Source organism: Gymnoscopelus braueri (assembly GCF_963280865.1).
Source record: "Gymnoscopelus braueri genome assembly, chromosome: 5".
NCBI classification, from domain to species: domain Eukaryota; kingdom Metazoa; phylum Chordata; class Actinopteri; order Myctophiformes; family Myctophidae; genus Gymnoscopelus; species Gymnoscopelus braueri.
In genome coordinates, this window is record NC_137606.1 from 48,069,828 (window position 1) to 48,096,898 (window position 27,071).

Genomic DNA, 27,071 nt, shown 5'->3' on the forward strand with positions numbered 1-27,071 from the left:
ACTGATACACAGAAAGAAAACCAAACAATATAAAAAACATATTTTCAGCACCGGCAAGAGTTCCCAGGTGTTTCTACGTGACAAGGCAAGGTTCTACAGTAGAACTGTCAGATTCTGACGACTGACGAGAAGACTTGTTTCTTTCTGCTTCAGTCGGATTCAGTGAAGCAACGTAAACAATCCGTTATCGGTTCAAAATACTTTTTTCTGTAAATAAGGAAGTAGCGACAGACAACATGCAGGAAGAGATTTATATGCGACTATAAATGTTTATGAGAGTGGAATAAGAAATGCATTCACAAACATTTGGCTGCCGTATGCACAAATTATGCACATTTTCCTTTCCAGGTTTTCATTGCAAGTTTGGTCATAAATGTAATTCTAGGTGGCATTAAAATGTCTTAAAGTCCTGAATGTAACTTTCTGATACCTGCAGACACCTTGCTCACCACCAAACAGTACAACTGAATTGACCCCTGATGTTTACCCTTAAAGCCCTTTCAGCGGTTTCATGTTTTCCTATATCAACGTGTAGTGCTATACATTGATTCCAGAGGCACCATGAACTATATATGACAAATAATTAAAACATTTAAGATTAAAAAAAGCGATTATTCTTTTGGCTAAAAGTGATTTAATATGTACCATTAGCCTCGCTTGAAATCGACGAGAAACGGACTGCTTAGTCCGCCTGGTTGAAACTGTTTAGCCATTGCTACCATTTCAAACTAGATTGGTGAAAGGTAAGGGTAAAAAAACAGGAAGTAAAATGAAACGGCTATACAGAATACTGTATAGCAGAATGAAAAATACTGGCCGAGTTACATTTGCACATGCTATCTAAAAACGACACAAGCAAACAAAAACAGATGAGATCATTAGATTTACACAATACTTAAAATAACTATAGTAAAATCACTGGCATCTACTGTCATTATAGCTCTTAATATAGACAGAGATCCAGACAACACCATCGCTGCAGTGAAAGATGTCATTACTGTCCCTCCATTCTTATGTTTCTCTTCCAGACTGTTGCCTTTTGGTGCCCGCGTTCCACACATTACATTCCTTCCTTATATTTTTCTAACTGCCGGTGTAAACGCTAAATTGTCTTCAATCCTCCTCCCCTGCAGCTTTCTCGCGGTTTTGGCCTGGGGTCTCCTGAGGGCCTTTACCAAAGAGATTCGTCCTGTCCCAGCCCAAAGAGCACGCCCAGGGACAGCTTCAACTCCTGTCACTCCCCAGAGGTGGAGGACGCCACTGACCTGGTAAACGTTAACCACATGGCAGCCTATAGCGTCCCTGTTCTGAGCATGTCATAAGACAAGGGTCTTTTCAAGCCCCCGCCCTGTCAAGCACCTGGAATTGTTTGACTCGGTTCCACAGATAGCCGAACGACAAGCTCGGGCTCCAGATCTACAAGCTCTTGTGAAAATAGCCGAACGACAAGCTCGAGCTCAAGATCTACAAGCTCACAACGCCTCGAGGTGTTGTGAGCTTGTAGATCAGCTATTTTCACAATGTTTGCCTCTTTCTTATGTAATATTTGACAATTTGGCCAACTTGGTATTAAAAAGGTCTTAAAAGTCATTAAATTGTAATTTGCAGATACCCTGTTTACACTTATACTGTATGTTGATTTGTTTACTGTTGAGTGAGTAAACAATGTTGATAAAATAATTTGGGGACCCCCCTCTGGGGGTCCCGACTAGGTTAAAAGCTTCAATCTGCAATTTCTTCAACTGGCTGGCTGTAATGGCTACCAAAACATTATAATTATTTTACATATTTTGCTTGTTTATGAAACACATGACAGCGCTAGTGTGAGGGGGGCTTTATAGTCGTGAAATTGTTGTTTTGCTTTAATCCATGCATGTTTTCTCCCCAGGACTCTCTGTCCCCCACCACGGTCAGCAGCCCCTCGTCCTCGTCTCGAATCGTATCGCAGACGCAGATCATCGGTGCCGAGGACGATTATTTTGATTCGGACCACGAGCAGGTAATTTAACACAGGGAAATTGACGACGTTCATGCGATAATTTAAAAGCTGCCATCAGATCAGTAATTTAAATTTAAGATTATTTCTTTAACCACATTAACCCAATAAGACCGGGAAAGCATCTGTGTCATTTTAGATTTTTTGCTAAAAAGCATTATTTTATACTTTGGCTATTCAAAAATAGCAGATCTGCAAGCTCATAGCACGTCACTTTTTGCCACGCTACGAGCTTGTAGATCTGCTATTTAAAAAAAATATTGAACATTTGTGCAAATCTTTGAATATATATATATATATATATTCTTTTAAAGCGAACATTTGTAACTCAAATCTTTGCTTCTGGGAGTCCCTGGAACAAGACATTTTGAGATGGGGGTCCGTGGCCAAATCCACATAATTTTGGGGGTCCTTGACATGAGAAAGTTTGAGAACCACTGACATAGAAACATAAGTTTTTTCAGTAAACTGTTAGGATTTAGAAGACATTTGTAGAATCAGCCTCATGTCTAAATGGGTTAAACCTGGCATCCCTATTCTGGACCTGTCATTATAGGCAAAACATTGTCAAAATTGTTCAATTTGAGTGAGCTTGTAGATCTGCTTGTAGATCAGCTCTTCATTATTTGCTGTGTGACCAATTAGATATGGCTTAAAGCCATGTAAACCCTACATACTTCGTTGACTGGAGTCCCCCTGGGATCTATACTAGGCCTCATCCTTTTTTCGATCTGCACCAAATATCGTCTCTGAAAATAGCCGATCTCCAAGCTCGCAGCGCATCGCAACACGATGGGTTGTGAGCTTGTATATCGGCTATTTCCCCGAACGTTCAGCCCCAGAATAGGGACACTCAAGTGGTTAAGTGTTCAATTAGTAATTCTACTCTCCACAATTAGGATTTACAGTTTAAGCATTTAGCAGACACTCTAGTCCAGTGTTCTTATCTAGCGCACTCTGCTTTGAGAACGAGGTCCAGACAAGATTTAGGCAAAGTGCGCTGACTGACCGAAAGGTCAAGCAGCAAGTGAGTGTTCTGTAAACGGTTTTATTTTCCATGTGTTGCAGACCAACGGCCAGTGTAGCAGTTTCCAAAGCATCGAGCTGCTCAAGTCTCGTCCTGCACACCTGGCGGCTTTCCTGCATCATGTTATCACACAGTTTGACCCTGCTCCACTGGTAAAAACACTGTCCTCTTAACATGATTAGTTATTAGGAATGCATCGATTAATTGGCCGAATATCGGTATGGTCGATACTCACCGTGTTGAGTATCAATTCGTGTATTTGCAAATAAGATCACCGATGCCAGTGGCCGACGTTTCAGAATCAGCGTCAACTGAATCATAATCAAATGTAGCTGTTGTTTCATAAATCTGCATAATTGAATTTGTGCTTGTGTCTTAAAAGATAATGTGATGATAATGTGAAGATTTATTTTATTCCAAATTGTTACTTTAAAACATCGGCGCATCCCTATTAGTTATACAGTCTTAACAAAGTCGAAATGTTGGTATGTTTCTGATCAATGTTTGCATCCTTAGCTGTGCTACCTCTACGCTGACCTGTACAAACAGACCAACTCCAAAGAGACCAGACGGGTGTTCATGGACCTTCACACCTTCTTTATTGACCGGGGGGCGGTGAGTGCACTTCCTTATGCAGATCTGTGTTTTTCACTGTTTGAAACATTTTAAGTTTCATATCGTCGCTGTCAGGCAGAAACTTCTCATCTCCATATTTTGACTTTTTGTATTCTTTCGTAAAGACGCCCTACTTGGTGATACTGCAGCGTCACACAAAAGCATCAAAGGTAGCAGATCCACAAGCTCAAAACGTGTTGCTACGCGCCGCGTTTCGAGCTTGTGGATCTGCTACCTTTGATCTGCTATTTTTGAATTTGAATCCTGAAAAGTAACAGTTTTGGACATATGAAGTTTCCACCCGACAGAGACGATATAATAAGCTCTTCACTGGACCTGTAGAGTGTTGCGTCGCTTTACTCTTAAAACTGCAAGCTTTCTTATCCTACCCGGAATCTGAACCCTGATCCGATGCGTGATGAGCGCTGAAATACCTATTGCTAGGATGATGCTGAAAGACGGTTTTAGGCTGAGGCTATATTGCATTTTGAGCTTCATGCAATCCCACTTGTCAACCAGTAGTAGTCATACCCGATCACAGGATATACATTTCTCAATAGAAAAGCAGGTTGATCAACCACAACCACCACAAGTTAGTTGAATTGTATTAATATACTCTACCATACAGATTTGTCACAATGACCTTTATTACAATAACAAAAAACGTATCTTATGGATTGTAGCTTCGAATGATCAATTATATATGACTTCAGTCACTTCTGAGAGTATTCGTTGCTGTCCCGGCAGAAACCAGCTAACTCCATTTTGACGCTTTTGCATTTTCTTCAATAAATCAGGGCCATTGATCACCCTTTACGTCTGTGTGTTGGTAAAAAACAATATTGAACCAATGAAAAGCATTAAAAAGCGCTTCTGACAAAACCAGCTAACTCCATTGGATCCTCAAACTTTCTGCTAAACCAGCTAACTCCACCAAAGGGGGGGTGGAGTTAGCTGCTTTTGCTGACTCCAGGCTCCACCCCCTTTTGACCTCCAACCTCATTGAGAGCTTGGAGGTCCATTTAGCTGTTCTTATCAATGATGAACAAAACCTCCTAACTCCACTTTTTGTTTAGTTTTTTTCATTTCCTGAAAAATGAACATTTTGGAGTTGGCTGGTTTCTGCCAGACAGCAAAGATATGTTGCTGAAACTAAATCTTCTTTCTGTTGTACAGAATTTAAAAGTTGCTGTTCCCGAATGCATCTCTTCTGACCTTGGTGAGTATGTTTGGTCTCACTTTCACCTCTCTTGGTTTTGTTTTTGATATATAGTACTATAATGTTGTTCTCTGAGCCATTGTGTTGGCTGTGATTATCTAGTGTTGCCTAATAGTGTGGTTGTGTCTCATTCTGACCACATAACGTCCTTTACATTACTGTGCCAACTGATTATACATTTAGCCTAAATACATAAAGTTGACTTAAGAAATTGAATTATCCAATGGAGAGGCCGACCAATATATTTGTCTGGCTGATATATCGACCGTTATTAGACTTTTGGGACAACATCGGTATCAGTAAAATAAATGCCACCAAAGTGTCCCAATTTGTTTTGCCACTTTCAACCTGACATCCCTATTTGGGCACGTCATTATATGTGAAAGGTCTGGCATCTGTCGGACTCTGATTTTGTATACACCATGAAACAATGTGTGTGTGCGTGTGCATTGACAGACCGCCGGCGGACAGAGTTGATCCCAGAGGAAATAAACAGACAACATGTTCAGACACTGCAGGACTCTCTCCTCGTCGACATCCAGAAGAACCTGGAGGACTTCAGGTAAACTTCTTCATTTGAGTTGCGACAGTGATCCTTGTCATTTCACTGATCTGCAGCAGCCTCCTCAAGGGCTCACGCATAACTCTCACAGACGTGTTCAGGCGTGCCCGCCTAGCCAGCCAGCCAGCCAGGCCTGGTCCACCAATTGCTGTTTAGCCGTTTGATTTTTTTCAAGGTGTCGTCAATTCGGGCCGTGACTTGTCTGTGGTCAGGGTTATTATAGTTAACTAAAACTAATGAAATGAACAATAGAATAGGAAAAAAAACTGCATTTTAGTTAACTAAAATAAAAATATTAATGAGGCTTTACAAAAAAACTGAATCTGTAGTTTGTTTACAAAACTAACTAAAATTGAGAAAATGTCCTTGGTTTTTGTCAGTATCCAATATTTTTTAACATTGGATTTGTATTTTTGGGTTTTAGTCTTGCCCCTGACTACCCAATATTACAATAAACTAAAAGTGACACTAAAACTAATACAAACTAAACTAAAACTAAGCCTTTTCACAACATAAAAACCTTAACTAAACTAGCAAACCTGCTTTGAAAAAATCAAAAATATAATAACCTTGGCACCCTGGTGCACCCACTCTTGTTAAGCCAGTTGTTTTTCCCAAGGTGTTGTCAAATTAGTTTTCCAATGTCCCTAAAAAACTATGCTATGATGACTAAAACTAAAACTAAATATATTGACAATTTCGTCAACAAAGGGGGGGACTAGTGGAGAAGAGATCCAGTAGAACTAAGACAAGTCCTTTTATGTTTGGTTGCGGTTTGCGCTCTGAAAATAGCAGCTCACAAAGATCACGTTGTGAGCTTGTAGATCGGCTATTTTCAGCATGCAACCAAGTGTAAAATCAGGCATTACGATGCCATCAAGGCCCAATATTTGTATATTTAGTTGACAAAATTCGTAGGATATTTAGTCGACTAAAACTAGACTAAAACTAAAACATTTCAGATGACTAAAATATGACTTAAATTCAATCTTATTCAAAACACTGACTAAAACTAAATAAAAAATTAACACTGTTGCAGGCACAAGCGCAGTATGGGCCTGACGCTGGCTGAAGTGGAGCTGGCCAGGCTGGACCAGGAGAGAGTCCGAGACCGCGGCACGCTGGAGAGGGAGCGCTCGTACGCTGAGAACATCGTCACCAAGATAGAGGACGTCTTGTGAGTGGAAGCACGTGACGTGTGCAACATACACACAATCTAGTTCACAAGAGAGTGTTGTGCACATCCAGTCGTTGCTAGTGCAGGTGCAGGACTAGCCTGGCATGACCAGACTAATATCACTGCGTAGATATTTGTCTAGGATCTCTGTGTGGAACCTGCATTTCCGAGGTGCAAATTAAAAAAATGCCTCTGGTGATAAACTCACCCCATATTTGCATACTGGGCCCTGATTGGTCCCTCACAACTTCGGAGGGAGAGAAATCCAATCTCTATTGAGAGGGGCCAGACCTAATCTGCCACGGGCAATTTTTTTTGTATTTTTGTATTACTATACTTGTGAGGACGTCAACATTTTAGGTCAGCAATTATTATGCAATTATTTTACCATTGTTTGTTTCTAACCATAACCTTAAAGCCTGAGTTGTGTGCGGGTGTCACGCACTGAAAATAGCTGATCTCAAATTCTACTATACTATCACAAATACATGTACACGCACGCACGCACACACACGCACACACACACACACACACACACACACACACACACACACACACACACACACACACACACACACACACACACACACACACACACACACACACACACACACACACACACACTCCCTCCCACAACCTTACACTATGAAAATGAAATCGAAAAAATGCTGCCCCTTATTGTCATGTTTGTCTTGTTTCTAGGTTGACAACCCAGACCACAGAGGAAGAGAAATGGTAAGCAGAATGCCGCTGTGGAGGGTTTGGAAGGCTGAGATGAAGACTGCTCAGGGGCTATATGGCACCACATGGTGTCACATGGCCTCTCTAACCATCTGTCATCACTGTGTTGATGAAGTCATCTGTCTTCACAATATTCTCAGACTAAGTGGAGCTGAAGCTCTGTGTCGTTGCACGCGTGTTGAGTTATTTCTTTGAAAAAGCTATTGCGTGATTGATTTTATTGCAAAGGGCAATGCAGGTCTTCTTATTTTTTTTTGACATGTATATTTGTTATAGCTTACAGTGTCCAGGTCCCTTTTTGAAGTTTGAACAGGTCTAACGACTTAAGAGCAAACACACTTTGCACTGGTGTCATCCAAGCCCCTTTCCACATCACAATCACTTTACAAACACTCTCTTAAGCACTTAAACCCTATCCCCTTCATTGTACATCAAATAGCAAACATAGCTGAGCTTTTATATCTGTCAATTTTGCCGAACGTTCACCTATTTTTTTGCAGTATGTTCACCTATTTCTGCTGAATGTTCACCTATTCATGCCGAATGTTCACCTATTTTGACATGGCCTGAACCAAGATACTTTGGTTCATGAGGTTGAATTAAAGATGGCATTTCTGCAGCGTGTCCATAAAAATGCATGCAAGACTGAATGCCATATGGTAGCAGCATGTATCCCAGATGGTATGCACAGAAGATGTTACACAGAGTTTGTACAGCATATGGTCTCATTAAGTCACACTGTAGAAACTTGTGTTAATTCTCGTCAGATGTATCACTCTTATCGTGTTTTTAAGTTGATTGCTATACAGAAAAGAAAATACCAATGAAATGACTGACATGACTGTTTGTTTTGTTTTGTAGCACTACTATGCAGTACGTCATCCTTACATATATGAAGCACCTTGGTGTGAGGGTCAAAGAACCACGTAGCCTTGAGTCCAAACGGGTCCGCATCAACTTCCTTCCCAAAATCAAGGTAGCTCTACACCCCACCCCACCCATATACCTATTTGTCAGTTCATGTACTGTTCCCTCCGCCCCATATCCCTATTTGTCATTTCAACTGACTGTCCCCTCCCCCATATCCCTTTTGGTCAGTTCACCTACTGGTCCCTCCTCCCTTGCACATTCATTCACTCCACTATTCCTTCACCTGCTTAACTCTGTCGCTCTCTCCCTCTCTTTTTTTCCCTCAACAGAAAAGTATCAAAACTGAGAAGGAGGGAGGAGAAGAGAAGGTAAAGAAACCCAGGTTTCCCAGCATCCTTGGACCTCAGCGCCGGCCCAGCCGTGTCGAAGCCGTATCAGGTGAGTCTTGTGTTTTAGAATACACGGAATGTGAGGGCGAACGGGTGGCTGACGTCTAGTGCGTTGGTCGCGTAGTCGCAGTGTCCCTGGTTTGGTTCTGGCTCTGTAGTCAAATATATAGACGAAGGGAGCCCCATTGGTTTCTACAGACCGTTTTGAAGCCACTTTTTCTGCAAATTCAAACCTGTCATCTTGTACTTCCGGTCCTGAAAGCAAACCGAAAACGACTGCTATTGTCTGCAACCGCAGCGAGAGGGTAGAACTAATAGAAGCCCTGGAATCATAACCTACTTTATCATGAATTAAAACATTTATGGGACCATAATTTACTAAACACACATTATGATAATAAAATACTTTAAACTAGTGATTGAAAACATAGTGTTTATAACATTTTACTAAGGTAATACAATCAAGTGTAAAGTCCGGCCAAAACCTTGTTCACTTGTATTGAGAGTGAATCCTTCTGGAGAGTCCGGGAGTCAAAGGGTGATTTTTGGCTGAACGTGGTTTCGTCGGTTAAAGTTTTTTTCTCAACTGATTCTTGCTGCTGGGGGTCCCCTCTTAAGGATTCAAGAGGGTGCCCAGTGAAATCCCTTGAGCATTTTTAATTATTAACCCCTTAATGCCCAAAACACTAAAAATTCACCCAAAATAGACTTCTATGGTATTTCATGCAAAATACTTGATCTAAATGCTTAAATTTGGTTTCTAAGGTGAAATAGCCACATCTGCTGGGCCATTCATGGGAACTGCACCCTTAAAGGACAAGACCACTTTGGTAGAGGTTTGGGTTGTGTAGTTACCTTACCATGATGTAACTTCTAAGGTGGACAAGAAATCAAAATGAATTGCTCCATTGATTAGAAATTGATAATAAAAAATATACTCCTCATTGACTAATGATTTTACTTTTTGAAGATCCTGATCCACGGATCCAGTCCAGGTTTTTTTCTTAATAAAAATAGCATTTGTATTTAAAAAAAAACAGTACTGGGTTTATTAATGTTCTATATTGTCTGAAACAGCTTTGTGTTCGTTTACGTGCTAAAAGAGTGACTTTGAGAGCTGTACAATGTCAATGAGGAGCATATTTTGAATTATCAATTTCTAATCAATGGAGCAATTATTTCAGATTTCCTGTCCACCTTTGCAGTTACATCATGGCAAGGTAACTACACAAGCCAAAGTGGTCTTGCCCTTTTAAGAGATTCAGGAAGTGGGCTTCGGGATCCATCTTGTCGAGACCCCCTCTCTCCCCCCATAGCTTCCTGCCTTCGTGCACTGTTCGGTCTTAACCCATTAAAACCGGGAAAGTATCTGTGTCATATTAGATTTGAGCTAAAAAGCGTAATTTTATACTTTGGCTATTCAAAAATACCAGACATAAAAGCTCATAGCGCGTCACTTTGTGTCGTGCTACGAGATTGTAGATTTGCTATTTTTGAAAAATCTGGGAAAATTCTTGCAAAACTTTTAATGTAATACTTTTGAAGCAAACATTTTTTAACTCAAATCTTTGCTTCTGGGGGTCCCTGGAACAACATATTTTGAGATGGGGGTCCGCGGCCAAATACATATCATTTTGACATGAAAACGTTTGAGCACCACTGACATAGAAACATTTTTATAATTATGATATAAATATGCCAGGAATTTTTTTTTTTTGTGCTGCATTTCAAACTGAAATTGTAGCTTGATATTCAATTACTTTTAGCTAACATTGACTAAACATTTCAAGTAAATTCTTTAACAAACATTAGTGAAAAATGGTGAGGTTTATTGTATGTAAACCATACAGCCTATGGACTAATGTTGTAACAGTGGTATGGTCATTTTATTTTTTAAAGAAGCGAAAAACTAATCAACTAGTCAAATAATCTTTAAAAACATGATAACTTGTCAAAGGAGATGATGGACGTCTTTCAGGGTAAAAAAGGAGAAATCCTTGCGTATGCATGGAGGGGGTTTGACTCTTGTTTCTTATCTATAAACAGTGAGCAAGGCCTTGGACGGGCGGCCCAGACCTCAGAAGCAGTTGTCTCAGCCTACGTTAGGAGCCAGTGAGCACCTGGACGGAGGACGTCTGAGAGGCAGCCAGTCCAGCGAAGGCTCCGAGCTCACAACGTCCATAGCCACCTCCCCTCCCAACAGCGCCACCTACAGCTCAGATGCCAGTAGAGATGCAGACTTAGGTGAGCAAAATGAACCAATTCCTTCAGTGCTGCAACTATTGATTATTTTCTTTGCGATTAGTATATCGATTACTATTTTCGATAGTGCAGTATTTTGTGTTTTTTATATATCGATGAATTGATTAACCACTTTAGCGTTATTTTATACTTCATTACACCACTGTTGTGGAAAAATTGTTGATCTTCGAGCTTGTATATCTGCTATTTTAACTATTTCAGAATTTTGTTTAAAACCTTTTTTTAAAGCTTTTTGCTACGACTTGTCCAAAATTAGGACGATTATTAATATTTTTTTGTCTTTAATGATCTATTCTTAACTTTTATTATTACATTTTTGCACCCCTAAACTCCTTACTCGTCACCCAGGTGGGACTCCAACCTCTGGCCCCTCCAGGCTGAGTGATGGCATCCAATCAGATCATCTGGACGGCCTGGACCTCTTGGACCAATTGCAGGAGGAGGACAGAGAGAATGACAGGTGTGACATGTTTACCTGGGGACGGCTAATTAATTAACTGCAGAGCTCGTTCACATTTCTTTGCATAACTTTTCCTGACGGAATTCTTTGTCCTCTTGTGTGCAGAATACCTGAAGGAACACCGAAGGCCATTAGAAGGTGAGGATACCTCCATCAATCTAGACTTTTCTCTAGAACTCGACCCAATTACTGATGTTTTTACATATATTTTGGGAAATCCATTTGAAAAACTAAAATTGCATTAGTTTCTATTGCAAACATTTAACATATAAGCATTTTTTTATCATAGATAAAACATTAAAATTATATATGAATAACATATGAAAAGAACATTTAACTTTTAATTGTACAACGGACAAGCAAGTATATGCTTAAGTAAAAGTAAATGATTGAAAAATGCTCACATAAACTAAACTTAAGCCCTATCCAAACATTTTCCAAAATAGCCGATCTACAAGCTCTGTTATTAAGTCAAATAATGGCGGACATATTGGCCAAACCGAACATCGAGTTGGGCTTTATTTTTCTCCAGTATAATCTGCAGCTGATAATCTGGGAGGTAAGATTATACATGTTTCTCATGAACCTGGGTTGTGCAATCTGCTAGGCTTGAGGGGCTGGGCGCCACCGAGGTCCAGAGCGAGGACGACCAGGGGACGGACTCGGAGCACGACCCCCCGAACTGGCAGCAGCTGGTGGGCCGAGAAGTTCTGGCTGGTCTGAGGCCTCACGAAATAAAGAGGCAGGAGGTCATTAATGGTGAGGAGAAGTGTTTCTGTTGAGCTTTTTTGTGATGACGGTATGCAGTGGAGAGACATGCAACAGCATGATGTTATCTGAGAGTCACAAATACTGTTTGTTAACACATTGACTGCCAGAGTTTTTTCAAAAAGTCTGTAGCCTCTGCCAGGGTTTTGACCGATTTTGGTACCTTTTCGCATAGCCACAGAATATTTTTCTCCAGTATGATTGATCCCAGATAATTTCTAATCACAGATGAGATTCAGGTGTGGTTTCACAAATGTCAACGAGGTCATTATGACCTTGTTGTCATGTGTTGTTTGATGTTTGAAAATAGCTCAAAACCAGTAGTTTCAAACCAAAAAACAAAGTGAATTGTTTGTCCGTTTGAATTTTAACATTGAAGTGGATGGAGCAGCAAATCTTTGGAAATTGTTATCTCCTTATTCGTTTGGAATATCGAAAGAGTGTCAATACTAAATAATTAGAGAATCTTTTTAGAATTTCTTTTTTTTTGACGTTTTTAAACGTCTTTGGCAGGCAATAGCTGAATGCCCAAAGACGTTTATAAACGTCTTTGGCAGTTAAGCAGTTAATGGTCATTTATGCTCCCTTTCCTTCTGAAAGTAAATAGGTCTTCTTCTGTTTGAAACCTGTACAGGAAAACAAACTACAAAAGTGGCCTAGGGTTTCATACCCCATTTTTAAGCGATGCGTCCACTAGAGGGCAGTTCAGACACAAATGTTTCCTGACAACAAACATGCTACTGTTGTCCAACTCATATATAATTCACCACCCATCTACTTCCAGCTGTTCTGTGATAGCTTGTTAGTCCCTGTACCCGGGCAAAGTGACATTATACGCGTGTGTGTGCGTGTGTGTGTGTGTGTGTGTGTGTGTGTGTGTGTGTGTGTGTGTGTGTGTGTGTGTAAGCGTCTATTGTGTCCTCACAGAGATTTAACATTGAGCATGAATGAGCTTTTATGTGAATCATTAGTATCTAATATCATTTCTAAATGCTTGGGTGTGTGTGTGTGTCCAGAGCTCTTTTACACAGAGCGTGCCCACGTACGCATGCTGAGAGTTCTAGACCAGGTGTTCTTCCAGAAGCTCTCCAAAGATGCCATCCTGCCTCCTGCTGACATCAAGAACATCTTCACCAACCTGGACGAGATTCTGCAGCTCCATGGTGAGACACACACACACACACACACACACACACACACACACACACACACACACACACACACACAAACACTCCATCAAAACTCCACTAGAAGAAGAAAGAATATGTAGAAAATGTCAAATTTACTCAAAGAATATGTGGAAAAAGTAAAGTTTACTCAAAGAATATGTGCAAAGAGATGTTCTGTTCTTCATAATCCTGTTATCACACACACACACACACACACACACACACGCGTGTACGCGTACACGCAGTCACGCACAGACACCTCATCCTTCTGTCTTTTCTTTGTATTTCAGTTTCAATTCAAGATCAGATGGCAGCCATTCAGAAAAGGAACGAGTCTTCAGTAATTGATCAGATAGGAGATGACTTGCTCTCCTGGGTGAGTAGAGTTGAAATTGGGTTTTCCATTTTATTGTTTCCTTTTTATTGAAAATTATTTTACGATGACTGATGTGATTAAAGAGACTCTACGGTACACAAATAAATGGAAACTCGAAATGGCTTACAGTGAGAAATGCCTGCTGTGCGTAATAGTCTCTGGAGACACTGTTGGCTCACACTATTTTCAAATGCTTCGGCCTGACAGTCTGTACATCACAAGTAGGCCTGTAACTATCCATTATTTTCCCAACGACTATTCTAGCGATACGTTTTTCAATTAATCGAATAACTGAAAACGTGTTCATTGGCTATGTTTGCTATTCACCATACGACAAAGTATCGAGGGCTTAAGTGATTAAAGCTCTACACTTCAAATGTTAAAGAATAAAGCATTGCTTGGAAAACATTCTCGTTGCCTTCCCAGTAGCAACGTATGACGTGATAGCATATCTAAGTGGAATCGAGCTAAGAAACTTAACAGCCACTCTCCAGTAAATGGCTGTAAATGGACCACTCACACAAGTGGCCTAGATTGTGCTGACACCCCAGTATCTCCATCCGCCAGCACACATCAGACCAGAGGCAGCCCCATATGGGCTTGACATCAATGTCTCTGTGTGGGTATAAGTAGGGTAAACAACCCCGGGGGCTGCAGGAATTGATCCACTCTACATTTAAGCTTAAGCTCTCTCTGCATTTGGAGCACTTAAGCCCTGCCCACTTCTGTGAGCTACCACACACACACACACACTATATCCCCAATTAATGGTTAGAACATGAGATGTTTCTGTGGCGAATGCCCTTCGACGCACATATCGACTGACCGTGCAATCCCCGCCTCTCTCATGTGGGCTTTGTTGTCTGCTTCCAGTTTGGCGGTGGACAGGAAGAGAAGATCAAGCAGGCTGTGGGAACGTTCTGCAGCAACCAGCCCTTTGCTCTGGAGATCATTAAGACCCGGCAGAAGAAAGACTCGCGCTTCAACTCCTTTATGCAGGTAAGAAAGTATTCAGACAGCTTTACTGTGTACTCGAAGAAAAGAAAAAAGGGGGATACATGCACAGTGCACTTTATGAAGCATGATATTGATAACCATTGTTTAAAACAGAGTTGTTGACTATCTTAGTGCAGGCAGAGATGTGTTGTTTATACACAACCAATTTGATTAAAAGTTAACCGTGACCCTAAAACGTTTTAAGGTCTTGGTAACTTGTAGAATGTCGTCAAAAGGACTAAATGTAAAAAAGAAATATGGTATGGGCTCATTACCTACTGCACTGAACATCAATGTGTGATATATGCAAGGTTACATACAGGGGTATGGCTGAAATGGATTCTAGAAAGCATGTTTCATCATAGCTCCAAAGAAAATGATGCATTTTTACAGTTTATTGACCTCTTAACTCTTTAACTGCCAGAGTAAAATTGTAATAGTGTCACCCCAGTGGCAGCGAAAACTAGTGGTTTTACCTACCTTTGAAAAATCATGGAATATTTTCCGTGAACGCTGTCCGCATGGTGATCCCCTCATTACACGCACAGGGGTCTCGTAGAATTGGAAAATAATCCGATTGCGGTAATCCGTTGCGGCAAATTGAAAATAGCATGTTTTGCCAAAAATACATAGTAAAACACAGGAGCCGAGATACAGAATATTTCCCAAATACTTTAACCAGGATGTGAATGGAGCAGCAAATCTTTGGATCGCATTATCTCCCGGTTCTGTGTTTCAAACGCGTCAAACGATTGGCAGTAAAAGAGATGTAATTGACTATTTGTATTTGTGTCGTCCGCAGGAGGCAGAGAGTAAAAGACAGTGTCGCAGGCTGCAGCTGAAGGACATCATTCCTGTTGAGATGCAGAGACTCTCCAAGTACCCTCTGTTACTAGACAGCATTGCCAAGTACACAGGTACAAATACCCTCTGTTACTAGACAGCATTGCCAAGTACACAGGTACAAATACCCTCTGTTTCTAGACAGCATTGCCAAGTACGCAGGTACATAACACTCTCATATTTCTGCAGTCCCTTTTCCATTGAGAACTCAACTGTGGATATCGGCTGCTGCGGAAATCGAAATAGATTTTTTTTCTCCTCCAGGCAGAGGATCTGTTTAACCAATAGATCAGTCTCCAACCCACTCTCTATTCATTTTATTTGTCACAGTATTTATTTAATAGTCAGGTTACCCTCATTCTCCTATAACTCACTTAACCCACTCCCACTTTATTGATATGAATGGTGATGGTGTGTGCTGCTCGTAGCTGAACAACTCATCACGCAAACAATCACTGATGTGCTCATAGCAGCAGAACTGTCAGTGTCTTTACCCCCCCCCCCCCCCCTCTCACTATGCTGGACCTCTGGTCTGTCTGCTCATGCCTCAATTAATTAAAGGTCATATTGATCAAATTTTTATCTAAATTAGTTAAGTATAAAAATAAAATAATACATCCACAGAGCCTTTAAAAGGGTGTGGAATAAAAGTATTGCATTTACCCCCAAAATTGATTACGATTGTGAAATTATCCTTTTTAATAATTTTGTCAGGTCTACAATTGTTGTTGTATACCCCTGTAAGCTGACGGCTGCCATTATCCATGTGTGCTTCTGTTTTCGTTGGGAAAGGTTTTTTACCCCTAAAGACACGCAGTCATCGCGTACAATGTTACAACGTGCATGATTTCTGCTTTATAGACCAATTCATAGTCCAGATATAGCATACACGGACCGGACTCCACTGGGGTCCACACAGAATAATATGACGCAAATAGAAGACCGGAAAGCGCAAATGTTTTGTGACCACACATAGTTAGTGTTCACATACCGGCATGCCATGGTTTCAAATCGAAATGCTCCTTTGCAGTGAAAAGCTGTTTCACTTGTGCTGTCTTTAGACTCTGCAAATATAATCAACTTTGGGGGATTTTAACTTGTAATTGCTCAAAAATAGGAAAATAAAAAGTACCGATATGTAACATGAGAACATGACTGGTGTCCTGAAATGGAATGTATTGCATATTTATAGACAAACTATGGAAAGTAGTGCTTTTACAAATGCTCAAAGTTGGACATTGATCAAGACCGTTCACAACTGGACTATGAAAAGGCAAACGACTCCGGACTGTGCGTCCGTGGAGCGTCTGCACAGTGCAAGTGCCCTCTACATATAGACTCTGCCAGCACCTTTTTAAAGGAACAAAACAGTTTCCAGAGGACAGCTAACACCATTCTTAGATAACATTGCCTGCCAGGCTACCCTGCTGCACATAACCTCTAGTGCATAACCGTGGATAATGCCAGTGCTCAGAAATTGAAAATCCATTCTAGAATGAGCTTGTAGTGCTACGGTTGACTGCTCAGTATTAACATAAAGAACCTAGGCCCATACGGTTTGCATTGATAGTAGGGTTCTATTTTTATTTTATTTTTTAGATTTTTTTCTTGTGTCCATGGACACTACAGCAGAACAGGAAAACAAAGATACATGAAAAAGAAAAGACTAGCACATTACTAACAAACAAACCGAACATACAAAAACCTACAAATACAATATAAGGGGAGAAAACTGTCTCTCTACTTGGTCACTTATTGACTACTATGCATGCGTATAGCCAACACACTTGGTCACATCTTCAAAACCGGTGAACAAAAAGTCCATTAGTAGGACAGATTCAACATTTGTGTACCTTCTTTCTGTCCTATGATGCTAGCTAGCTTTAAGTTAATAAACTCAACCCCAAATTAGCCATGTGCAGCAAGAGTTTCCCTCTTGCTCTCATCTCTGCGTCAAGAGATAGAATTGAGCAACTGGAATGCAACTCTGACCTAATAACAGAGGAGAGAGCCAAATGAAGTCTTATCGGAGCAGGGTTATGAGTGGGCGACATGCCAACCATAAGTGAATCACAGAGACAAATGGACAGATTATCATTTTAATGGTCCGGGGGGCGGGTAATGCACGTTTTGGGAAATGTCTTCTCCTTTATTTATTCCATCCTTTTAATCTTTGCCACGGTTCTGGGTTCACACTGTGATAATGCACTAATAATAATAAAGCATAACCAGCTATTATGGGATTTTAATGCTCCCTTCTACTGTATCATGATTTCAGAGGACAACGGTCCATCATTTTAATGTTGGCCACGGTGTTGGGTTCATACGTGAGAATGCACTGATAATAAAGTATAACCAGTTATTATGAGATCATAATGCATTCTGCTGTATCATAATTTGTGAAGAGGACGGTGTGTTAACCCATTGATACCTGGAACGCATCTGTGTCACTTTAGATGTCTTTGGCTATTAAAAAATAGCAGATATACAAGCTCATAGCGCGGCACCGAGTGCCGCGCTATGAACTTGTAGATCTGCTATTTTTGAAAAACCGAGGGAAAAAAAATTGGTTTTTTTTTTCAAATTTTTTTTGGATTTAGAAGACATTTCTAGAATCTTCTCAGGTCTTAATGGGTTAATGGATGGAGGAAGTCTGCCGGATGGGCGCCCCCCCCCGTGCACAAGCCATGAGGCCTCATTCATCATGTGACGTACTAATGTCTTTCAGACAATGCTGTGGAGAAGGACAAGGTGAAGCAAGCTGGTGAATGCTGCAGAAAGATCCTCAATCACGTTAACCAGGCAGTCAAAGAGTCAGAGGACAAGCAGGTGCGGTAGTCTTTTTGTATTCACCTGTTCGTATAGATCTGCCTCTCTCTTTCACGGTGCCTTGTGCAGTGCAACCCCCTTCAATCTGATGTCCTCCAAGCAGGTGCGGTAGTCTTTGTTTGTATTCACTTGTTAGTGAGTACAAATATTTCGTTCTTTAATCCATTAAGATTGGAATTGATCTGTGTCATTTTAGATTTCTTTGGCTATTCAAAAATAGCAGACATACAAGCTCATAGCGCCGTGCTATGAGCTTCAAGATATTTGAATTTTTGTTCAAGATTTTTCAAAAATAGCCAAAGTATAAAATAATGGTTACAGCTCAAATCTAAAATGACTCAGATGCGTTCCCGGATTGAATGGGTTAAACCCCAGAAATCCGTATCCGTGTGGGGGAAGCTTTAGCTGAAAATAGCAGATCGACAAACATACAACAGAAAATACACTAGTATAGAGCCCTGAGGGACTCCGGTCAAGTGGTTAAAAGCATTACTCACTCTTATGTCGTTACCACGGTAACCAATTCAGAAAGGTCAGTGATGTCTAAATACACAAATCCGATCACTCGCATATAACGGCGCGGACAGCCAGTCTAAAAATCATATTTGAGAAACAAATTGGATTTGCTTACCGTCTGAACAAAGCCTTTTCTCTCTTTCTCGCTCTCTGTCTCTCTCTCTCTCCCGCTCTCTGTCTCTCCCTCTCCCTCCCTCCCACCAGAGGTTGGAGGACTACCAGAGAAGGTTGGACCTCTCCACTCTAAAGCAGACTGACAACCCCCTGATCCTGGAGCTCAAGGTGACATTTCTTTCCTTTTTATACTTAAAGGGAAACATTGTCAGTTTTCAACCTATGGGGACAAATACCCCACGTCTTCTGTGTATTTCTCTGCGAAATGTCATTTTGTGGTTAGGTGGACACACACACACACACACATTCAGTTGGTTAATTCATTCATTTTCTTCTATAAATATTATTATTATTATAACTTATTTTACTTAATTCTTTACCTTAATGTCCATCAGAACCTGGACCTTACTAAGAGGACGATGGTACACGAGGGACCACTGTCATGGAAGGTTAACAAAGACAAGACTATCGGTATGTTAATGACTCTTTATAATTGTTTCTCCCTCTTTACAACTTATTTCTATCTGCCAGTGTTTTATTGTGAACCTACTTGTCAGAGAGATGTCAGCTACTGTAGTAACCTCTGCTGTGTCTCTGTGCAGAGTTGTACACACTCCTCCTGGAAGACATCCTGGTCCTGCTACAGAAGCAGGACGAGCGTTTGATCCTCAAATGCCACAGTAAAAACCTGGCGGGCACCGCCGACACCAAGCACATCTTCAGTCCCATCATCAAGCTCAACACGGTGCTGGTGCGCTCTGTCGCCACAGGTCAGTAGGCTGTTTTCTGGGTCTCCACAGATCCATAGGTTGAACCTGATAAATAGAAACCCCTGTTACTGAACAAATACTCTATAGCAATGAATACTATATATTAGAAGATAGAGCTTTAACTTTTAAACCAAAAATAATATTTTTTTCTTTTCTTTTTTTGTTAACAAATCACTTACACCACTTTCAATCAAATCGAGTAAATAAATATATGAAACATGCCCAGAGCCTCTTTCCATCACCTGCACAATATTAATCATACCTAATTTCTCTGTCCCGCCAGACAACAAGTCTTTCTTCGTCCTCTCCATGTCGGAGAACGGAGCCCAGATCTACGAACTCATGGCACCCACCGTCTCCGATCAGAGAACGTGAGTCCTCCTCCTCAAGCTCTAATGTAGTGGCTCTGAAACTTTCTAACTTAAATGACCCCCAGTTTGCTATGCTAATGTGCCCATGGAACTAGTTTCTCAGGGTTGCAGATCCTTAAGGGACCATTTTTGGTTCCTAACTATCAATCATTTAGCTCCCCCCCTGGAATCCCCCTCAAGGACCCCACTTTGAGATCCACTGGTCTAATTATTTTGTCTTCTCTCCCTCCCTCCACCAGGTGGCAACGCCTAATAACCCAGAGTGCCGATGCCATGAAAGTCAAGCCTCACAGCGTCATACCCTTACCTCAGACAGAGTACGCTGCACTTATCCTGCTCGTGATCAATCAAAATCATCAAATCAAAAATGGTTTCCACATTTTACAGAGCTTTGTGCTTAACTGAGTGTTTATGTTTCTGTGTTCCAGTGGGGACAGAGATGGAGTGGAGATCATCACGACAGGCGTTTCCAGACTCGCTAAGGAGGCAGACCGCACGTCCACTGGTAGCACCCGTTCTACTGGTAACTGGAGCTGCATTGTGTGATGTTTTTTAAATCGATTAAGAAAATCCTCTAGTGTGCACCCAGCTTAAGGCCAGGTTTATACTTCAGTGTAAACATTGTGTTTGGAGTTGCATGGGCGATAGAGACTTTTATTAAAACAAATATAAATGTTAAGTATTTTGCTATAATCCGTGGTTCTCAAACGTTTTCATGTCAAGGGCCCCCCAAATGATATGTATTTGGCCGTGGACCCCCATCGCAAAATATGTTGTTCCAGGGACCCCCCAGAAGCAAAGAATTGAGTTAAAAATGTTAGCTTAAAAAATATATATATATTCAAAGATTTGCACACATTTTAAAGATTTTTCAAAAATTACTTGTATATCTGCTATCTTCCCGGTTTTAGTGGGTTAATAATGAAGTTGATCATCATTCCTCCTCCAGATAAAGAGAGCAGCCCCGCCCCCAGCGGCGCGACGCAAAGCTCCCTGCCGGGTAACAACCCGTTTGAAGGAGGGAAGATGGAGGAAGAGGACGAGGAAGGCTTCGTGGACCCGGAGCTCCCGTACCGAGCGGCTGAAGACGCTGGCGAGGGCGACTCCTTCAACCTGTTCCCCTCACGGGCAGACGAGGCACTGAAGACACGTGAGTGAAGATGGCGTCCAGTATTTCACATCTGGTTCAGTCGCGGTGTTGATTTTGACAGCAAGTTTTGATTTAGTTTTAGTCTTTTGAATAAAATTCTGTTTAGTTTTATTCATATTTTAGTCACCTGAAATGTTTTACTTTTAGTTTAGTTTTAGTCGACTAAAAGGTTTTTTTTTGGCGGGCCGTGGTGGCATTGAAATGATTTTCACTGAGCTGCATGCCGAAAATAGTCCATGTACAAGCTCACAACGCGTCACAGTTGTGAGCTTGTAGATCAACTATTTTCGGTCTGTGACACCCGTGCTCACCCATGATGACTTGTCTTAGTTCTACTGGATCTCTTCTCCACTAGTCCCTCCCAAACATTTTAGTCTAGTTTTTATTTGTTCACGAAATTGTCAATATATTTAGTCATAGTTTTAGTCACCATAGCTTAGTTTTTATTTAGTTTTTGTGCGTGAAAAAAGGTAGTCAACAGACATTTTTCGTCATGGTTTTAGTCGACGAAATCAACACTGGTTCAGTGCCACGAGGGTATTCCAAGTGGGCCACCAAATAAACAGTTTTATTTTAATATAATCTAATATCAGTGGTTCTCAAACTTTTTTCATGTCAAGGACCCCCGAAATGATATGTATTTGTCTGCGGACCCCCCGCATCTCAAAATATTTTGTTCCAGGGACCCCCACCAGAAGCAAAGATTTGAGTTAAAAATGTATATATATTGAAAGATTTTAAAACAAATTCACGATTTTTCCAAAATTGCAGATCTACAAGCTCATAGCTGAGCTTGTATATCTGCTATTTTTGAATAACCAAATAAATCTAAATTGACACCAGGATCCCTGGCTAATGAGCCAAATAATGCCTTGATACATTCTAATTGCCCCCTATAAAATATTGTATTTATTTTATAAATGATTTTGTCCATGTGTGGTCCAGCCCTATGGAAAGTCATTAGCATGTCTAAAAGGGGAATTTTGGACCACGGTTTTCTTACCTTTTTTTTCTTATCTTGAATTTATTTTCAGTTATTAGAGGGCAATTATATGTATTAAAGCATATCTTTGGACTTATTAGCCAGGGATCCTTTTAAGAAAAGGTGGGGAACCGCTGCTTCAGAGTGTATTATGCTACAGTGCAGTGCCATGTCAAATCAACCTATATTTCGCGACATAAGTGATCAATTCATCTTTATACCCCGCCTTTACCCACAGTGGCGTCATTGAAGCAGGTGTTGGTGACCCAGCTAATGTCCCAGGAGGCCAGCGAGCGTGCCCAGCGCTCCTCTGGGGGCCGCCTCCTCAGGACCACCTCTCTGCGGACCCCCGTGGACAGCCGAGCCCGGGTGCTGGTCCACAACGGCTCCGAGAAGAGCCACACCCAGGGCGAAGACCCGGCTCAGGACCTGGGCTCAGGGGACACAGGCTTCTTCGATTCCCCCGAGGACTATGGTGAGTCGGGACTCGCCGTCTGCACTGTGTGTGACTGTTATACAGATAGCATGTACAACCAGACAACTTAAATTGAAGGGTATAGGTTTTAGTAACTAAAGTTTTTAAATAATTGTTGTGGAGTAAAAGTACAATATTTGCCTCTGATGTAGTGGAGTAGAAGTAAAAGTATTGAAAATTGGAAATACTCCAGTAAAGTAAAAAAAATACCTCAAATTGCACTTACGTACAGTACTTGAGTAAATGTACTTAGTTACTTTACACCACTGGTGTGTGATAAAGTTGCTCTCTGCCTCTCCCTCATCCCGTACTATACTCAGCATGTTTGTTTTTGATTCCACCAGCAGGATACCTGGTCCTGGAGGGTTACGGGGGTCCGGGGGAAAGCACCACAGACGACGACATCATGGCGGAGAGCACAGGGAAGCAGCTGAGCACGTCACGGGGCTGCGTGGCAGACTCCGGCATCAACCTGAGGTTCTCTTCGGTGTCGGCGGGCGGCAGCCTCTCCTCGTTCAGTAGACAGGTGCTGTGTCATCTTAGAAACCTGCAGTCCAACCTCAGCTATCTGAAGGTAACACATTAAAAACACTAATGCACACACACACACTTAAGGCCGCTGTGAAAACTAAAACGAATACTGAAACTAATAAAGACTAAACTAAAACTAAATATTCGTAACAATTAAAAACTAAACTCGAACAAGCAATCTGATACTGAACTAACTGGTACGAAACCTAACAAAAAGCTCTTGTATATAACAATGGTTCATTTTCTTTTCTTGCAGGAGGTTGAAGCCAAGTATAATAACATAATAAGCCAAAGGCCAGAGAGGTCACCATCAGATGCAGATGGAAATAAAGGTATGTCAAATATGTTCCTTCTTTTTAAAAGAAATAGCTGATCTACAAGCTCACAATGCGACGTGTTTTGAGCTCGCAGATCTGCCATTTTCGCCATTTGTCGTACGAAAAAGTATTTAAGGCCTATAATGGTTATGCCTCAAACTGTGTTGTACGATGGTGTCGCTTGCCAAAAAGAGGAGCCAGCAGCCAGTAGGCATGGACTACTCCAACACCACTTGAGATGGACAGAAACAGCTTACTTTATGGAATTTGATACTAGCAGTTATAGACCATAAACACATCCTATCTCAAGAAATGGCAAAACCTCTGTACCTCCTGTGATTGCATCGGAGATGATAACGAGTGCGACCGCTTCCAGCGGGGCAGTACACTGCTACACTGGTCTCTGTTTAGAACCTAGACGTTTTTTCGGTTTGGGAAGACCAACTGAAGTGAAAAAAAAAAAACCTGTCTGTTCTGGTGGACTATGCAGTTACCTTTTTAAGTGGTTAAGCGTCATTTATACTTGTTGTATGATAATACAGATTTCCAAGGGTGAAGTTCTTCACACAAGAATATATCTTGATAATCAGTTCAATCATGTTCTGTAAGCGACACCGTTGTTGAACGGAACATTAACCTGAGCCTTTTATTCTTTTCCCAGATAAGAGATAGTGGGAACTCGACGCCCAGGCCTCCTCCGGCTTTGGTCCCAAAGAGGAAGTGTTAACGACGAGCAGTCTGTTTTTGTACTTCCTGTTGTCCTGGACTTCCTGGACGTTCTCTATAAGCTTGTCCTCTCACTGCTGAGCCCCTCCCTCCATCACCACCGTCGCCCACACGGTTGTTACCGCCACAGAGAAACGAGAGACTTGAGCATGAGCAAAAAAAAAAGAGACGGTTTGGAGGGAGGAGGAGTCCTCCTGACACCCCTCCCCCTCCATCAGCACAAGGCAATCAGGGAAGTGGGATTGCCCCCCGCCCAAACCCCGCCCCCAACCTCTTCCATTCTAGCTCCTCCCCCCCAAGTCCCCTTTCTCCCTGCAAGAAAGAGAACTTATACCAAAATGTACAAAGATGTGTGTTTAGAATATATATATGAAACACAAAACAAGAAGAAAAGGAACATTTTTAAGATAATGTATTAAGATTTTTTTTTTTTTATCCCAAGATGTATTTATTTTCTTTCTTTTGTTTTGTTTTCTTTTTTTTTAAGTGTTTCCCACGTTGCTTGCATGCTTTTGGCCATCGGTCTTGTGACCTATCGGGCTGCATATCCTGCTTAAGAATAAAAAAACACACAGGGGTTGTGTGTGTGTGTGTGTGTGCGTGCGTGTGTGCGTGTGTGAGTGCACACTTAGCATACTAGCACGTTAGCCTAGCTTACCCTGATCAAATTAGCAGGAATATTACTCAGACTGAGAGAGAGAGATCAGAGTTGCACTGGTTGACAGATAGAACCTGAAGTGTTACAACTCTTTAGAAACGTGTTTTTAAAAAAGAAGAGGGGGGGGGAAAAAGTCCAGAATTTCACATAAATTCTGGGATGGTGTTAACTAGAATGAAGAGTCTGAAGGCTCTGATCTGGTCCTGTTGCATTTCTGTTACCTGTACTGGCGTTCCCCTGCTTTCTCCCCCACGTCTCCCATCCTCGTCATGTCTAATTTATGCTCCGTCGCACGATGGCGGCAGTGTTCGGCAAAGATAGCAGATCTACAAGCCTGCCGCAAATGCGCCGGGGCTATTTTTGCCGCGCGACACCTTGACCGTCTCGCACAGAATCCGGTGTCATCCTCCTCTCCTGTCTCGCTTCCTCTTCAACTTTCTTCGTCCTCTCCTGTTGCACTTCTTAACTCGCTTCGCTGTGTGCATCTGGTTTACGTTCCTTCCCTCTTTTCCTTCTCAACTCACTGAAGCTTCAATGTATCACCCGACTGATCTTCAAGCTAAACATCGTTTTTGAGCCGTCAAGCAGCTTTAGTGCAACGAGTGCCTCTCTCACGAGCGGTCCCTTGTTAAAGTGCTACCACTCCTGTAACAGCTGCTCCTTGTGTTTTTTCTAGTCTCGCGTAGCCGGTTGTATCAGAGATCTCTGGTGAAATTAGATCTCTAAATTCAATGTAGGGGCTAAAATGGAAACAATTAGGAGATTTAACAATTTTCAACCTGGTGTCCATATTTTGGGCATGTCATTTTAAGCCGATCTGTCAAGCTCACATTGCGTTGTGAGCTTGCAGACCGGCTATTTCCCCCCGTGCACCACCCTTTGTGCGATGAAATATAAAGTGGCACTTAAGTGGTTGAAAAATGACAGCAATGCAGATTAGAACCAATGCAAAGACTTTAGGGGCAGTCGATCATATTGCGATGGTATCATGATTAGTTTTCAAAACTGTGGCCGTAGGTTTCTTAGCGGCCGTTGTCTGATTCTAGTCGTCCAGCGATACCGTTGTTCTACAGAGTGTATATCAGGCTTTATGGGTGTCATTCTCACCATAGCCCTCTGGCTTTCTTGCTTACTTGTCCCTTCTTTCACACACTGTATGTCTTAATTCCTCTGTCCCCCCCCCCCCCCATGGTGCTCATGGGTGTGTTGCCTGCTGTCCCCTCTCCTGTGACGGAGCAGTCATTGTCGTCGCCTCAGGCCCCGCTGCCCTCTTCTGCTACTGCCGTGGAACGCTGAACTGACTGCCTGATCTTCTAATTATGTCACAAAGGTCAAACATATACTGTACAATGATCAACATGGAAGGCTATGCATAACTTTAATAAATAAATAAATGGTGCCATGACACATTTCAAAAGGACATTTTTGCATGTATTATTTTTTTACCCTCCCACCATCAGTTTTGCTTTTCAGTTAAGATATTCAAGGATCTAGGCACTCGAAATGTGGAGCACCCTTGATCTTTTTTTAATTTATTTGGGATTCTCTTTGTATGGAGGTCGAAATGGACTCTTGAAATTAAACAAAATTAAAAAGTAAATTAACAAATATATCTAGCTCGGAAAAACTGGCCTTTTGTGGTTCTGTCAAGTTAAATCGTCACAGTTCAAAATTGATTTCTTGCTTGGAAAATAGCATTAGAATCTCTGCTGTGTAGTCGTGTTCTCATGGTTTGCTTTCTCCAGTCTGGAGCGCTATGATGCGATGTCATTCTGCCAGCCAGCATGTATTGTGAAACTAAAGTCTAATTTGTGTGTTTTTCAATTAAGTGGCACATAAGACGTAAATAAGACATAAATTAGGCTTAAGTAGTTTAGTTTATAAGTGCATCAGTAACACCTAAATAAAGTACTGTACATCGTAGTATTGGTGAGTGATCTGGATTAAGCTTTCATTCCAAAACAATAAAAAGATAATGAAAGTTAATGAGATAATGAATCTGCTTACACATTTTATAGTCTTTCCTAATAAAGTTGTTTTTATTTTGTTTCTGTTTTGTAAAGCGACTTTTAGTACTTAGAAAAGCGCTATATAAATTGTATGTATTATTATTACATCTGCTGTGGTGTATAAGAGGAAATACTTAAAAGTGAGTTATTTCC

At 41.3% G+C, this 27,071-nt stretch overlaps 1 protein-coding gene across 7 annotated transcripts in view; it reads left to right on the forward strand.

Annotated features, from left to right (window-relative positions):
• The window catches only part of arhgef12a (Rho guanine nucleotide exchange factor (GEF) 12a), a 58,543-nt gene extending 31,775 nt beyond the window's left edge, over positions 1-26,768 (forward strand). For 4 of the 7 annotated variants that reach the window (XM_080429526.1, XM_080429529.1, XM_080429530.1 and 1 more), the window contains 30 exons: positions 1,134-1,268; positions 1,889-1,999; positions 3,065-3,175; positions 3,540-3,638; positions 4,815-4,857; positions 5,314-5,419; positions 6,459-6,596; positions 7,299-7,331; positions 8,199-8,313; positions 8,537-8,645; positions 10,643-10,840; positions 11,207-11,318; positions 11,424-11,456; positions 11,926-12,077; positions 13,103-13,249; positions 13,546-13,631; positions 14,505-14,630; positions 15,430-15,544; positions 18,199-18,299; positions 19,020-19,097; positions 19,325-19,400; positions 19,532-19,699; positions 19,983-20,070; positions 20,310-20,387; positions 20,499-20,593; positions 21,020-21,220; positions 22,441-22,677; positions 23,022-23,251; positions 23,465-23,540; positions 24,187-26,767. In XM_080429526.1, the coding sequence (XP_080285652.1) occupies positions 1,134-1,268; positions 1,889-1,999; positions 3,065-3,175; positions 3,540-3,638; positions 4,815-4,857; positions 5,314-5,419; positions 6,459-6,596; positions 7,299-7,331; positions 8,199-8,313; positions 8,537-8,645; positions 10,643-10,840; positions 11,207-11,318; positions 11,424-11,456; positions 11,926-12,077; positions 13,103-13,249; positions 13,546-13,631; positions 14,505-14,630; positions 15,430-15,544; positions 18,199-18,299; positions 19,020-19,097; positions 19,325-19,400; positions 19,532-19,699; positions 19,983-20,070; positions 20,310-20,387; positions 20,499-20,593; positions 21,020-21,220; positions 22,441-22,677; positions 23,022-23,251; positions 23,465-23,540; positions 24,187-24,197 (3,408 nt within the window). In that variant the 3' untranslated portion in view covers positions 24,198-26,767. Of the gene's footprint in view, positions 1-1,133; positions 1,269-1,888; positions 2,000-3,064; positions 3,176-3,539; positions 3,639-4,814; positions 4,858-5,313; positions 5,420-6,458; positions 6,597-7,298; positions 7,332-8,198; positions 8,314-8,536; positions 8,646-10,642; positions 10,841-11,206; positions 11,319-11,423; positions 11,457-11,925; positions 12,078-13,102; positions 13,250-13,545; positions 13,632-14,504; positions 14,631-15,429; positions 15,545-18,198; positions 18,300-19,019; positions 19,098-19,324; positions 19,401-19,531; positions 19,700-19,982; positions 20,071-20,309; positions 20,388-20,498; positions 20,594-21,019; positions 21,221-22,440; positions 22,678-23,021; positions 23,252-23,464; positions 23,541-24,186 lie in introns of all 7 variants that reach the window. The other 3 variants (XM_080429531.1, XM_080429532.1, XM_080429527.1) reach the window with 2 other exon arrangements.
• Positions 26,769-27,071: the final 303 nt, after the last annotated feature.